Source organism: Drosophila novamexicana, unplaced genomic scaffold, assembly GCF_003285875.2.
Source record: "Drosophila novamexicana strain 15010-1031.04,08,12 unplaced genomic scaffold, DnovRS2.1 tig00000137-arrow-arrow-pilon, whole genome shotgun sequence".
Lineage (NCBI taxonomy): Eukaryota > Metazoa > Arthropoda > Insecta > Diptera > Drosophilidae > Drosophila > Drosophila novamexicana.
The window spans coordinates 172,479-188,327 of record NW_020824777.1 but is presented as its reverse complement, the minus strand read 5'-3'; the positions used below and the strand labels follow the sequence as shown (position 1 = coordinate 188,327).

Below are 15,849 nucleotides of genomic sequence, written 5' to 3'. Positions count from 1 at the left end.
GGCATACGAAATGAGTGAGAGGGGGGGGGGGGGGCAGGGGGCATCGCACCGACAAGTGGCTGTGGCCGGACATGGCCCAAAGGTTGCCGCAGCCCCAACAGCTCGCCCCTGGCCCAGCCACGCCCACGCGTCTTGGTGCATAATGAGCGCCAGTTTTGTAGCCGCAGGCGTTGAAAATATTCAGCGCCGCAGGAAGTTTTTTCTCTTTTTATTTTCTTTTGGTATGTCCCCTGCGCCGCCCCCTACCCGTGACGCGTTCCCCTCGATAAGATTGATGTATTCACAAAAGCCGAAATGCATTTCGTTCGAAAATTGAAATTCGCTGGAACAGCAGCAGCAGCAGCAACAACAAAAACAACAACATCATCATCATCATCATCATCATCATCATCATCATCATCATCATCATCATCATCATCATCATCATCGGACACATCATCATCGCGGACAATATCGAAATACAATGCCAGAGTTGAGGGTGCGACGTTCCTGTCCTCCGGCGGACGTTGCCCTCTCTCTCCCCTCTCTCTTACTCTCTCTCTCTCTCTCGGTCGCTCTCGCGCTCTAAGTAGTGCTAAAGTATCAATCAAAATGCGTGCGGCCATAATCATAAAATTACATTGAAATTTACGAATGCATCTACCCAAAAAGGTAAGAAACAGACAGCAGCTGGCGGCGGCTCTGAAGAGGCGTCCAACCTGGGAAACAGTTAACGAAAACTCAAAGAAAATAAAAAAAAAAAGAAAAAAAAAACAATAATAATATAAGAAAAAAAATGAAAACAAAAGATGATTTATCATTGCTTTAGCAGTTGGAGCCGCAGGGCAAATCAACTGCAAGTGGCCTGCAGCGCCCCACAAATTGGATACCTTGGGGCGATTCCTGCACGGGCAAGCCAAACGTTAATGGAGCGATCTTAAGTGGGAGCGAGCCAGCGACGAGGTGAAGAGGAAGCTGTCAGAAAAGCAGCGAAACAATCAAAGAACAATTTATATAAAGATGGGTAGCTTCAATTTCCCATAAAATACGCAAAATGTCGAGGATTATGCATAGTTTCGCAAATAATAGAAAATTCATTCTGCCAAATCTTTGAGGAACTACATACATATAAGACAAGTTAGAATTGCAAGGAATTTGGACAGTGAGAGAAAAATGATAAACTAGAAAAACTCCTAACTTTAGAAACTCTAGAAATGGAATTATCATAAGCTATATATACATAAGATAAGGTTAGGCAAAGATACATATGTATATGCATGTATGGCTAGCCGAAATAACTTTTTCAGAATATAATATGAGGGCATAATAAAAGCAACATATTCTTAAGTTTTGGGTCTAGTTTCTGCAGTCTATATACTATTATTAAATAAAAATTGATATTATTTGATTACTCTTAAAATCAGTGTAATTTTTTTAAGAGAACCAACATAACTTGATTTGACGCCTTGAATGTGTATTTAAATCTTTGGAAATAATGTTTAATAATATTTGAAGCTGCCTATAAAAAATATTCTCTACTAGGTATTTGACACTCTGAATTGCTTTCAAAATTTAAAACGAATTTCCTATTTAAAATTTGTTGTCTTAAATTGAAATTTTTTTTTAAATATTTTACAGAGTAACAATTTTTTTATATAATAATATAAAATATATAATGTATTTATATATAATAAATGTTTTTAGCTATAGGAAATGTTCTGTATTAAAAATAATAGAAATAAATAAATTAGCAAAATTAACCAAAATAAAGAAATAAATATCTGTTTTTGTAACTGTATTTAACTGTTTTATTCTATGTTCAATATTCTTCACATTGTAGAAAACTAGTTAAGAGAGTAAACAAAATATATTTCAACTATAAAAATTGTTAAGCCTTAAATTTGACATAAAACCAATTATATTGAATTCTCGTTTTGTATATCAAGAGAAGGATGGTATTTAGGTTTTTAGCTTTCATTAAAGTTATTACGGCTACTATAAAATTCCATAACACAATTAGGTAAATCGTTTCAACTTGTCGAGTGCTTTGAAGTTATTTGCTAAAACATTCGCATTTGATTTAAAATGCATATAGATGATGCTCAAGCTTTTATTTCCCACTTGACCGAGTTTGTCCTCGGGGCATTGTTTGAGGAAAATTTATTGAAATTCATTTGCCGTTTTTGACAGGTTTGACAAATTTTCACACGAGCGGCAGACCGGCATGGAGAGTGAGAGGAAGAGAGGGAGGAAGAGTCACGACTCTTTACGAAGTAAGAAGGTAAGGGCGCATTTAGCACCTGCCGTCCTCAATTTTAGTCAATATTTAACTTTTAATTTATTTAAAATCAATTCCGTAGCTTAAAACGCAAATTCCAAAGAGTTGGCCCGTACGAGATACACGGCAAGTACTTTGGCCTCCTGGAAAAATCCTGCATAATTTAATTGTCTTGTTGTCGGTGTTAGTTAGTCCCGTGTGTCCGACCGAGCATCTGTCCCTCTCTCTGTCTGTCTGTCCGTCTGTCTGTCTCTGTGTTTGTCTGTTTTATTGTGTCTGTCTTGTATCTTGTAGTTGTATCTTGTTGTTGTCGTGCTGCTTGTAGATACTTTTCATTCAACTGCATCTACAATTGTGTGTACTTTCTAGTCCTGCCCCACGGCGTTGTTGCAACTTGTCTTTAATCCACATGCGACTGCCCTCCACTGTGCAGCAGGCAGGTGCCGTTGTCTAGAGTCTGGATGTGGGTCTGCGTCTGGGACTGAGTCTGGGTCTGGCTTTGGTCTATCCTTATACATACATATGCCCGGATACTGCTTTTGCAGTTTTGCGGTTCATGCTCATCGTTTGCCAACCACAATTACAGTGTTTACTTAAAGTTTTATTGCTGCTGCTTGTTTTTTGGGTGTTAAACAACGTAGCGTGAGAGTTATTCCATGTTTTGACTACCTTATTGGAATTTCGTGTATCACCAGGTTAAATTTTAAAGTTTTATGGCTTGAGATGCACGTAAAGGGGGACCATTTAAGAGTGTTTAAACAACCGAAAACCTGTGCTATACGTGGAACGATGGGATGACATTATAACTAACAAAATATTTGTATATTAACTGGCCGAGTGGAATGATGGAATGAAACACCAGAATTGAATGTGCTGAAGAAACGCATTCCAACATAGTTGTAAAACAAAATAAATATCACGAAATGAAACAATTATTTGACATTAATTGACCGAATAGCAACGATGGAATGAAACATCAAAAGTAATTGTGCTGGATATATATGTTATGTTGAACATAACAGAACGGCAAAGGTATCCTTAAAAGGATTCAGAAACTGTGAAGCACAGAAAACGGGTGAATGAAAGAATCCCAATACGGAAATGATAAACGAAATGGAAGTGAACTGCCAAGACAAAATGAAAACCCCCAGAAGAGGTGAAAGTATGTTTAAGAGGGATAGAGATGTTAAGAAACAAAACGGGAATGAAACAGTCTGAAAACATAATATAAAGGGTAGTATAAGTACATACAACTAAAATCTGAAGGAATAAGCCAAAAGGCTTCACTAAAGCTGAAATATTAAGAAATGTATGAAATGTAAGAGTATGAAACAAAACGAAATGAAACAGAAATTTGGCAACTATTGAAGCATATTTAGTAACAACTGTCAGCTCAAAGGGTAAAAAGTTCAGCAACAGGAAAGTCAACTGGAGCAAACGTTCGATGAGATTTTTTTTCTTATTTTGTAAAATTTATTGACAATTTATGACTGCGCTATTTGAGACATTCACAATTGAATTCACAATTAGATTGTAAGATTTGGGAAACTATTCGAAAACATTGACGACTGTCTGGAGACATGATTGAGGGCGTGGACCCCCGCTGTAACCCCGTTCGGAACGAACTTTACACACAAATCCATTAACATTAGAGCGAATGAGGCACATTAAATGGTAATAAAGACGAACTTGAGAAAGAAGGAAGAAAAAGAGATGGAGTGCAAAAGTATTTGAATTTACAATGGCCCAAAATGTGCTGCCGAGAGTTCTACGAAAATGTCTCAAGCTGAAAATGGAACCAAAAAAAAAAAAAACAGAACCCAGCGAAACCTCAGAGCTCAGACACAGGCGATGGCCACAGCTGATAAATTCATTAAATGCCTCAACGAGACCGAACCAAAAAAAAAAACACGCAAGAAGGTCTATATTCGGCGAGCCGAAGATTGAATACTCTTGCGGAGATGAGTCTCGGATAGGCTTCTAAACGAGAGCCGAATCATAAGGTACAGGAGAGCCTTCCATCGATCGATTTGTCCGATCGACTTCTAGACGGATAATTTTATAGTCTAGCTTGGTATAACTAATAAATGCCAAGGATTATCAGGATATTTCGAAAAAGATAAAAGTTCCTCATACAAGAATTTAGGACTGGCAGCTATATGATATAGTGCCCCGATTCGGAAAGTTTGCATTGAAATTGAGTTTTAGAAAGAGAACAGGACTAAATCAGCTTGACTTTAGATACAGATCAGGCGTCACTACTTTCATGACGAAATTAAAATACCCTTTAGTAGGGCATGGAAAAAAGTGATGCGACAGGGCGAGGGATACTTACGACGTTCGGGAAATCGGACAGCAAAGACATGCACTGAAATTCAATACCTTTTTTGAGGGATGATGTTGTCGTTGTTGTAGTTGTTGTTGTTGTTGTTGCATTGTGTTCCTAGTTGCTATTATTGATGTTGCCTAGTGTCACTATTGTTGTTGCTGCTGTGCTTCTTCTTCATCTCGTGCGGGGTTTCAGTGCAGCTCTCTCGGAGTTAACGTACAAATGATTTTGATTTCAATTCGCTTTTTTTTTTTGCTGCTGCTGCTGCCCCCTCAGCAAGAACAACTATAATAATATTTTTTTCTATACGATACAAACGGAGCACTTGGGGTAGATGGGCTGCCATGTGTGGAGTTTATTGTTACAATGTTTCGTTAATGCACAGCAACGGCTGCTGAGAGCTAAGGAAGGAGTCCGGAACTATGACCGAGAGCGAGGCCGGGGATACCAGGCGATACGGGGGCGATACGCAAAGCACAAGCGTGTACGGGCAAAGTTTTGCGGCCAATTGTTTGTGGACAATGTTTGGCTTCTTTGACCAGGCAAAATAAAACATGAAAATAGCGCTGGCCTAAGCCGGCACGCCCCCCTTGCCGACCCCTCGCCACAGGCTGGCAATTGTTAGAAGCTTGTGAATGGCAAGTTAATAAATTCAAAACACTTGAAATTTCATTTTCGAATATTAAATTTCCAAAGGCGAACCTTAGTCAAAAGGAAAAGCAATAGGAAAAATGCCAAGCGAGCGTGTGGGTAGCCCACAGTAGACAGCGTTACTCTGTGGCGTGTGGCATGTGGCATGGGGCAGGAGTTGCCACGGAGCACGAGGTGTGGCCGATGGGCGTGTGTGTCAAGGAGTCTCGGAGCGCATTTACATATGAATAGCTGCTGGAAATCAAATGAAAAGCGACTAGCCTGAGCAGGAGCCCGAGACGGGGCCACAGGCACACACACACTCATCTGACATGTGGCCCCCATGCAAATCATAGGCGCACACACTCTGCCACTTTTGGTGGCATCCACTATTCTAGAATCTCGTGCTCAACGCTGGCGCAGTCGGAATTGCCAGTGAAGTATTAATGGCAGCATTTGAATAACAATGCAACCATCGCCAAATGCTGTGGGTGCCATTGGCAACGAGGACAACGGCAAAGTTTTCGGCAGCGGCAGCAGCGAGTGGGCGGGGCAGGTTGCAAGTGGCGACAAGTGGCCCCAAAAGTGAAAGGCCAATTTGTGTTGCGTTTGGTCAGGTGTCAGGCTGCGAGCGTCTATGATTAGCGACTGCTTCCGAAACTTGGCTATCTCCTCGTGCTCCTCTGGGCTGTCAGATCGACAAAAAGGTGCACACAAATCAGAGTTTGCACCTTAAAATTTCATTAGATTCTTAGTGCTGCGCAGTGCAGATATACAGAATTGTCTAGTTCCCAAGTTATAGGCGGTCAAAGTGAATCGGAACAACGAGGTTTCATTAAGAACTCACATTAAGAGTGTTATAAAATATAAAGATAGTTTGTATTATGCTTAAGCTATTAGCTTTTTATACCCTGTACCCATTGAACATGGGTAAAAAGAGTGGAGCATCGACGACCCCATAAAGTATATATACTCTTGATCAGCATCAATAGCCGAATCGATCGTTCTTTCTGTTCGTCTGTCCGTCTGCCCGTAAGTATGAACCTATAAGAGCTAGAGTAATTTTGCACGTAGGTCCTCCTCGATAACTTGCCCCATTCTCAAGCAATCGATAATAATCGATAGTGAAATTCAGTTTTTGAGCAAATCTCTTGGGTTTTAAGCATCAATTTAGTCTACAATATCTCATTTATAGCCAAGACCAACTGTTGTTATTTCTAACTTCTCACTTTTTCATTATTTTTTCTACATGTCAAAACAAAGAAAAAATATAATTTGATATTTAATTACAATGTGGCTAACTAATTGCTGAAGAAATATTTCAAACATAGGTTAATATAACTTTAGAGAATTGTACTTGGAAACTACTTTAAAATGAGATGATAAGCAACCCCGATCAGATTATGAACAGTTGGCTGGATAATTCTTAAGCTGGTTAGTTTTAAAAGCTGATTTGCGAGCAGCTCAATGAAGGATCCATGTGTGGGATCCACTTTGGACTGTTGCCGAAAACTTGTCTGCGGATTGTGCGAATGCATTTAATTCCCATTGGATGCCTGTTATTAGTGTCTCCTCTGTCTGCGCCGAGTTGAGGCACACACAGATCCCGAAAAAGTCAACACTCCCTCAACGCAAAGGTTGCGTTCGTCTGGCTGTTGTTGTTGTTGCTCAGTTGATTTCTCGGAACATTCGGTCGTTCCACTATGCATAATCAGCATTAAAAAAAAAGAAATTCAACAGAATTTCGCCAAAGCGAAGAATTCATTTAAGGCTAAATCGAAAAGAAAAAAAAATAATGAATACAATTTTTAAGGCCACATCGAAATATGCAAACGTCATTTGGCTGCCGTTAATTATGGACGTGTCTGGACAAAAGAATAGCATAGTGCAGCGATCTCTTGCTTTGATTGTGAACATATCACTATTGTGACATGGTTACCATTTAATACGGATCTATCAAATATATAACAAGTAAGAGGTTCTAGTCGGGAGCTCCCGAATAGGGGATACCCTGAACCCTCTTCTTCCAACATCAAATGCATATATATATTCTATTTTAGAAGCTATATGTCAAGTTTGGTGACTCTAGCTCTTATTATTTACCAAAATTACCCAAAAAACAGGATATCGATATCGATTTTTATCGATTGCTTGGAAACGGAGTACGTTATCGATTATCGGAAACAAACTCGATCTGCGCGGGAACTAGGAGCATCTACATCTAAATTTTCTCTAGCTCTTATAGGTTCTGAGATCTTTGCGTTCATACATACGGACGGACGGACGGACGGACAGACAGACGGACATGGCTAGATCGACTCGGCTATTGATGCTGATCAAGAATATATATACTTTATGGAGTCGGAGATGCTTCCTTCTGCCTGTTAGATACATTTGCATTTTGCACAAATACAATATACCCTTATACCCATTTTGAATGGGTTCAGGGTATAAAAAGAATGGGATGTATGTTGAAATAAGTCTGCGCTTTCATCTGTTATTTGGCTAGGCCATAGAGTTCTTATACTATAAAGTATAGTAAAATGAACTAGTTCGTAAACATTTTACACTTAGCATTCCGGTTTAGCCTTGTCATGCAGCCATGTCGCAATGCTTTATTTGTACTATTTACTTTTACTAAGCCTTAAAGGTAAATAAACGCTCATCGTTTCGCTCAGCTCTAATAGGTCCTACATATATCAGGTGTACGTAGCCAGGTCCATAATTGTGAAAGATATTGGAATGTTAAATGTGGGACTATCAAGTGTGGCTATATCTGTACAGATGACCTCATTACCTGAGCCAAGACCAATGACGATGACTGACAATAAATGGCGCCCTTTGGTCGTCAAATTGTTGCGTAAGCGCCATGGAAGTGTGATATGGAAACATGTATTCTAATATCGATATATCTGTATCTATATGGGAATATCGTATATTAAACAAAAATATTGCTTCCTTTTGATTATGCTTGTCAATACTGATGCATCTGCTCACCGGAAACTCACATCTAAACGAAACAAAATGTGGATATATCTGTCAGGCGTGTGCTCCTAGATCCGATTTTTCTGGAAACCTCAAATCGGGCACTGCTGCGGCCTGTGTGTTGTTCCCATAATGATGATCGCCATATTTCAAAGTCTTTGACTCTTTTTATATTGTGGACACAAGACAATGATCTGGCAGTTGGCTATCATAATTAGAGAAATATCCATCGAGACAGTAAGACATTGGAATTTAAAGTTTTTGGAACCCAAAACATTGTCGATATGTGTCAAAAAATAATGAAAAAAAAAAGCAAACAGTATTTTCAGATTTCAAGTTGTTAAATTTTTTAGTAAATAATGGTGAGTTTCTATGGTATAATTCTGGCAAAGATCGTCGTCTTGTTCCTTGTGCCTGGTAAGTGTGGCCCCCCTTTTGGCTGGCGGCAGACCTCACGAACTCGAGAGCTCGGCAACTGCTGAACCCATCGTCTCTCCGTCTTGATAGGTCTCGACAGTCAGTGCTATGATTGCGCCAAGGCGTGGAAAACAAAGTGCAATGCAAGTCAACCCGGATATTATTGCATGTCGGGCGCCGAAATATCAAAGGTCCACTTGACGTCCGAACAATTCGCGACCAGCACACCAGATCCCACAAAATTGTTTTCAGACTGTTCGCCCTATCCGCTCGATGTGGGTGCGTATCTATATCTTTACCTATATCTATAAATCTATGTATCTATATATCTATATATCTATATATCTATATATCTATATATCTATATATCTATATATCTATATCTATATATCTATATCTATATCTATATATCTATATATCTATATATCTATATATCTATATATCTATATATCTATATACCTATATATATATTCATCTTTATATCTATATATCTATATGAATTTTAGATTATATTCAACAATGGTGCTGCTTTTGGTCTGCTAGTATAGGCTGCCAGGTTGCCATGCATCCGCAGATATATAAGTCTGGACATCCGTCTAGATTTTGTGACTTCTGCAAGGCAAAATGTATCTGCAGAGGTCTGTCAGTTCTGGGTGTACAGCAGCCCTGGCATTGGACTTATCTGGGCTGCATGACGTTATTGATGCATCGTTTTTTCTGATATTTCCCATAGAGATATTGTAAAACAGAAGTACTGTAATTTTCCTTGTATGGTATATAGCGATGTGAGTGCACACAGGCTGCATTGTGTAGAGTATGTTGCGGGCAATGCCGGGTAACAGCAGCTTGAATATATGTATACAGATGTATTAAATGCCAGTTCCAAAGTTGTCAGCCATAAAAAAATAGTTTTTTATTTACTTTTTTTTCGCTTGTAGTTCACGGCCATTTCAGGTTATGAACGTCTGAAACGACGTGGGAAATGGAACAAAATGAAGCTGCCAATACAATTGAAATGAAACAATAAGCGGAAATAGCCAAACGGCCCGGAGTGTGTCTGTGTGTGTATTTAAAGTGGAATATGAATACGCAAAAGGCAAATGAAAAGTAAAACCAAAAGCAAAGGCAAGAAAAAAAATGTCGTAGGCGTTGCCACTTTTTGTTCTGTGCGTGCGTGTGTGCGTGTGTGTGTGCGTGCGTGTCTGTGTGAACTACATTTCACTTCACTCGTTTGTTTATTATGATTTGTATTTGAAATCGTATTCGTATTCTTATTCGTATTCGTATTAGTGCATTTGTGTGTATGCGTTCAGTTATTTGTTTATGCTCCGCGTTCGTGTTGTCTGTGGTCAGTTTCTCAGCTCTATTGTCGTTGAAATGTCGCGACGCTTCGCATTGTTTACGTTTATGAGTCGTGCGGAATACGAAGAAGAAGACGTCATGGAACAACTGTTTATCGGAACGCGCAATCAGATTCGAAATGTCTGGCAATGGGAAATGCTCACAAGGGGAATGAAACACGTTGCAGGTGGTTTTTTAATACCGTTTGCTTATCGGTGTCGATCGCATGGGATTTATTTTTATTTTTTTAATTAGTTTGCAATGAAATGAAGTGTAAATAAACACTATTGGACTTTGAAATGCAGCAGAGTCTTTTTCGGCTCCGACTTAAGTGCTCTGAGCGTAAAGAATATTTATTTTGGTGGAATTAAGAGTAGTTGGCTTCTCGGAAGGCAAAGGTATTATGTATTTTACGTAATTGATTGCATGCTACATTTTTCTCAGGTCCTTTTTCACAGGTTCCCATCAAAGTGAACAATGCAGTGTTGCCACCCTCTCAACTCTAGCCTGCCTCTTGTTAGTTTGGCAAATAAAAAAGAGTTACTCATGGCATTTAGACAAAGTCCGTACGACTTACTTGCTGAATAATTGAATACATTTAGCAGTTTATTCATTCATGTGTATTGCCTGCCCCATATGTGTTGTATAATGACACACATTTGACCGATATACCGGCAATTATCTGTGATAACTGGCCGTTGTCACATTTAAAATATTTATGAGTTGCCAACTTGCAATTATCTTCACCTGCTTGCGGGGTTTCCATTCAATTTTAGTACTTTGCTCTAAATTGAAGTTATTGAATTTCTTATGAGATGGCACCGTCGAGGGCAGTATAAATTTTAAATTGCCAGTAGTTATTTATTTTGAGTTAATCATAGAGACAGCTCTTTTGCATACTTTAGATTAGATTAGATATTAGGCAACTATTATTTTAGCCAATTTTCTATAATTAGATGTAATTTTTTAACATAGTGGCAACGCTCACTGAACGTTTTTTGATCTATGCTTAAATAGGGTTGCCAGCTGGTAAAATTATTTCATGTTCCACATAAACATATTGACAACCAGAGTTTTCATCTCAAATATTGAAGAAATTGAAAAGTTGATTAGAGAAATGTTTAAGGTTAAGTTAGAGGCTTGCTTTTAGCTTTTATATCCAGCACAGGCATATTGCTAGCCAAGTTGACAGGTAAACACAACTGTCACCCCATGTGAAGCCCTGCAACTAATACCAATTGCAAACTCCAACCCCGATGCCTAACCCTCTGTCAATCTGGGGGACACTATGGACTAAATGACACTATGCCCACTAGAGCTATGTATTTATTTCCCCGACAATTTGTTGTCGTGGGGTGCATCTAATGAAATTAAATGTATCAAAGACAGACACAGCAACAACTGAGTAAACACAGCAGCTGCGCAGGGAGTGGGTGGTGCTGGTTGGGGGCTGGAAACTTGAACTGAAGGCGAGCTGAAATCGTTGCCGGCCAATACACTTGAGTGATTGAACATCAAGAGAAGTTCAGGACCAGCAAACAGCGGCGAGTAATCAGCGCCGAGGCAACCAGAGCCCAGCAACAAGAGGCAGCAGCTGGGGCAGGGGGGGGGGGGGGGGGGTCTGGGCAACCGTAGAACTGGGAAAACTGGCGGAGTCAAGAACTCGGACTGGGCCACTAAGTGAGAGAATGTCCCAAGACTGTTTGGTACGTGACTAGGAACATTATTGTTTGCTTATCTACACTTAATTGCTTCTGGCTACACTTAATAATATGGTATTGCACACACACACACACTCGCACACACACTTTTACACTCAGGCAATAGCCACAACGTCATCGTCTCTTGGTCTTACGGCTCTCGTCATTGTGGTGGCCGTGGCTAAAGTTGCCTGTTGCCCCCGCCACGCTCCGCTCTGCTGCTGCCGCTGCCGCTGCCGCTGCTGTCAGAGCCCGCCTCCTGCTTCAACTTGTCGTCGTCTTGAGGTAGGGGCAGAGGCGGCGCGGGTGCGCTGCGTCGCTGTTGCTGTTGCTGCTGTTGTTGCCGCCTTGGCCGCATTGTTTGTTCAGTTTTTATACCCTTATAATTTGTATCATGCCTGACAGCAAGCATTTGCTAGGTTAAGTCCATATATGCTCCTGATCTGATATTTACAGGCAAGTTGATATAGTCATAATTCCCTTTCTAAAACTCAATCTAAGCTAACTTTTTTATCAGTACTGATATGTTGAATATAATCGGCAGCACCCGAAAAAATAATATTATATTATATAGTTGTCATAGCAAGGATCAGATGGAACTTTTTTTGTTTTTCAATATATTCCAAACTTTCCATTTATTTGTCATTGGCTTATTATTAAATATAAGCCAAATCTCACGTTTAACTACATCAAACTACATCATACTACATCATACCACATCATACTACATTATACTACATCATACTACATCATACTACATCATACTACATCATACTACATCATACTACATCATACTACATCATACTACATCATACTACATCATACTACATCATTTAACATCATACTACATCATACTACATCATACTGCATCGTACTACATCATACTACATCATACTATATCATACTACATCATACTACATCATACTACATCATACTATATCATACTACATCATACTACATCATACTACATCATACTACATCATACTACATCATACTACATCATACTACATCATACTACATCATACTACATCATACTACATCATACTACATCATACTACATCATACTACATCATACTATATCATACTACATCCTACTATATCATACTACATTCTACTATATCACTGAGTTTCTTTTTCCCTTAATATCTTGACCGAAATCCATAAATTGTATAACTACACAACCTTATTGAATCGTACTACTATATATATCAAGCCTCATGTCTGGCAGGGTATTCAAGCTTCGGCGTGCCGCAGTTAGCCGTTTTCTACTTTTTCACTTTGCGTTGGTCTTCGTCATCGCCTTGCTTCTTCTTGTTTATTTTTTCTTCTCTTTATTCAGCTTGAGATTTGTTGCACCATAAAAAAAAGGTGGGCTAAAGAGGGGGTTTGGCAGCAGGGTTTTGAGCTTCTCGGAGATTTCTGGTTGCCGCCGACCGAGTCCATGCGGCATCGCCTAGTCAGCGAGCTGGGCTATTTGTTTGCCGCGTTGCTTTCTGTCCATTCGTGCGGCTGTCTTCTTGCTTTTCCATTTTTTTTGTGTGGCATGAAAAATTTCATTGGAATTGGTTTTTATTGTGGGCCTCGTCGTTTTGATGGATTTTCGGTAGGTACAAATTGTCTGCTGCTAATGGAGCATGAGGCACTTGCCTGTCCATGTGTGTGTGTGTGTGTGCTAGGGTGTGTGTGTGTGTGGGTTGCTTTATCGCATCAAATTTTGTGGATTTTCCGACAAGGATCATTAAGTCACTGAAAGATCTAAGCAACTCGACTGATGTGCCAGTTAGACTCGCTTAGGCTGACCCGCGGGTTCAAAAGGTAACTTTGACAGGTCGACCAACATTTTATTAGGCCTGTTTTCCAAGTATTTGTTTCTGGTGCTTTCTGAAAGACTCTTAATATGCTTTAACAAGTCTTTCAGTGCTGACAACTTGTTGTTTAAGGAGAATTGTTTTACTGGAGTTGGCTTCAGATAATTTTAGTTTCCAAGCTTAGAGAAAATTCTTTTAAACATTTCATCTCCGACCCCATAAACTATATATATTCTTGATCATCATCAATAGTCAAGTCGATCTAGCTATGTCCGTCTGTCTGTCCGTCTGTCCTCACGTCCGTCCGTATGTTTGAACGCGTCGTTCTCAGAACCTATAGGAGCTGGAAACTTGATTTTGAAGGTAGGTCCTCCTAGTGCCCGTGCACTACTAGTTGTTTGCCGGTCGAATATCATTATCGAAACCCTGCCTGCAAATCTGAGTAAATCTCTCAGGTTTTAATGGTGAGAGCCACAAAATTTGACATGTAGCTTCTCTATACTGATAGAACATACAGATTTGGTATCTTTCTTTCTATAGCTTTAGAAAAACATGTTCTTGGTTTGGCTCCCAACTAGTTTGATTGGTTTGAATAATACTTTATATTATATTTTATAATTAATTTAGTTTCTAAACGGGTTTTAAGGTGCCTATCTTTATCTTTAAATAATTAATAATGGATTCCAATCATATTTGAATAATTTAGCAAATACTTACAAATAAAAGACGGAATAGATAAAACTCTAGAGATATTTATATAAATAGTAAAATGTGAGAAATGGGTAAAGCTAAGTTAATGCGAACTTTAAACTCCCAACTCATATTTATAAAATTGGGAGCTCGTAGTTCAGAGTCTTGCACCAATTTCGAAACGTCGTCCTTCTCTTCTTCTTTTATATAATATCGTTCTTATTTCATAGACTTCATGTGTAATCACTCAAATTTTGAACCAAATATCGAATGTTCGATCAATTCAAGATCTATCCATCAAATCGAACGCAAAAGGCACGCCTCTTCCTGTGGCTTACTTCCTACGTACACATCTGACTCTCACACACACACTCACACACACACACACACACTGAGTCGGACCACACATCAGCTTCACCCTCTGACAGTTTACTCCCCTTGGCATTGCTCTCCCTTTCACACAATTTACACCCCTCTTGCTGCCTGCGGCTCTCCCTTTCGCAGCCATCAATCTTGAGTGCTAATTGTTACGAGTTTTTCCACCCCGCCTCCTCTAGCTATTTCCCTCCCTCTCCCTCTCTCCCTCTCTGCCTCTCGCTCTCTCGTACTCTGCCCGCTGGCTTATCCCTGGTCTCTGGTTTGGACAGCTACTCGCATCGGTTTTGCTGTCAGCTGTTCGGCACAGCAATTGAGAATGGAAAATGGAAAATTCCTCACGCTGTGCCAATAGACTCGAATGACAATTGCTAATTTAGCGCTGCGATGACTTTTGAGAGTTTTCTTTACCATTCTCCAGCCCGCTGCTCTGTTCGGTAGCTGCAATTAGGGGGCGTGTCGGCGCCCGGAAGTGCGTGACTTGCAATGGTTGACGCCCCTTGGACCCAAGCACCAAGTGTGTGTGTGAATTGGAGTATGCGTGCAAACCAGCTGGGAAAATCGGTGATTGCCAAAGGGAGGTGGGACGGGGGGAAACTGTAATCGGGCCAATAAGCATTTCATTGACAGGACTCATTGAGCCGCTGCTGCATATGCCCCAAAAAACTTCAATGAAAGTCAAGAAATCGAATATATGAGCACAGGCAAATCCAAAGACCTGCCCCATCCCACCCAACCCCCTCTCTACATTCACTCGCTTAACCCTCGAAAGCCCGTCAACAACATGTGGGCCCAAGGCGCACATGCAAGGCCTTTGCCTTTTGGTTCGCGTTCCTCGCCCGACGCCCGACGCCTGTCATAATATAAAGAGGGCGGGCGTTTCCAGAAATAAACCGGATATTATTGTTGTTGCTCTGCTCGCATTTCTCAAACGTTTCTCCAACTTTGAGTTCGATTTCGTTACATATTTGTATTCCATTCATATTTGCTGTCCAGCATAAAAATACTTTCCCAATAGTTCTAAACATACTGTGAGTTCCGGAAGTATAAATCAATGGACCTCCCCCGACCCTAAGCGCAGCGAAAGTGAGTTCCTCTGGCAGGTCTTGAAATGAGTGACAGTTTGATCATCTCTCCCTCCAACTCTTTTGTTATTTCCTTGAGCTAACTTACGTTTGATATTATTAAATTGGCTTCTTAAATTGCCAGATTGAAGTTCTTGAATAGGATTGCCTTACCTGCAATGAAAATAAAAGAAGAAAATGTTTTGAATATATTGTTTTGAAGAAATATTCAAAAGTAAAAGGTGACAAGCTC

General features: G+C 39.9%; 2 protein-coding genes across 2 annotated transcripts in view; one reads left to right on the top strand and one right to left on the bottom strand.

The window, feature by feature from the left end:
* LOC115758170 (zinc finger protein jing) overlaps nt 1-15,849 on the bottom strand; it is a 196,132-nt gene that overhangs the window by 20,333 nt on the left and 159,950 nt on the right. The window lies entirely within an intron of this gene.
* Nucleotides 8,316-9,506, top strand: LOC115758230. Its single transcript, XM_030698782.1, has 3 exons — nt 8,316-8,618; nt 8,709-8,897; nt 9,125-9,506. Exons 1-3 carry the CDS (start codon nt 8,561-8,563, stop codon nt 9,337-9,339), a joined length of 462 nt encoding a protein of 153 aa, XP_030554642.1. The 5' UTR covers nt 8,316-8,560; the 3' UTR covers nt 9,340-9,506.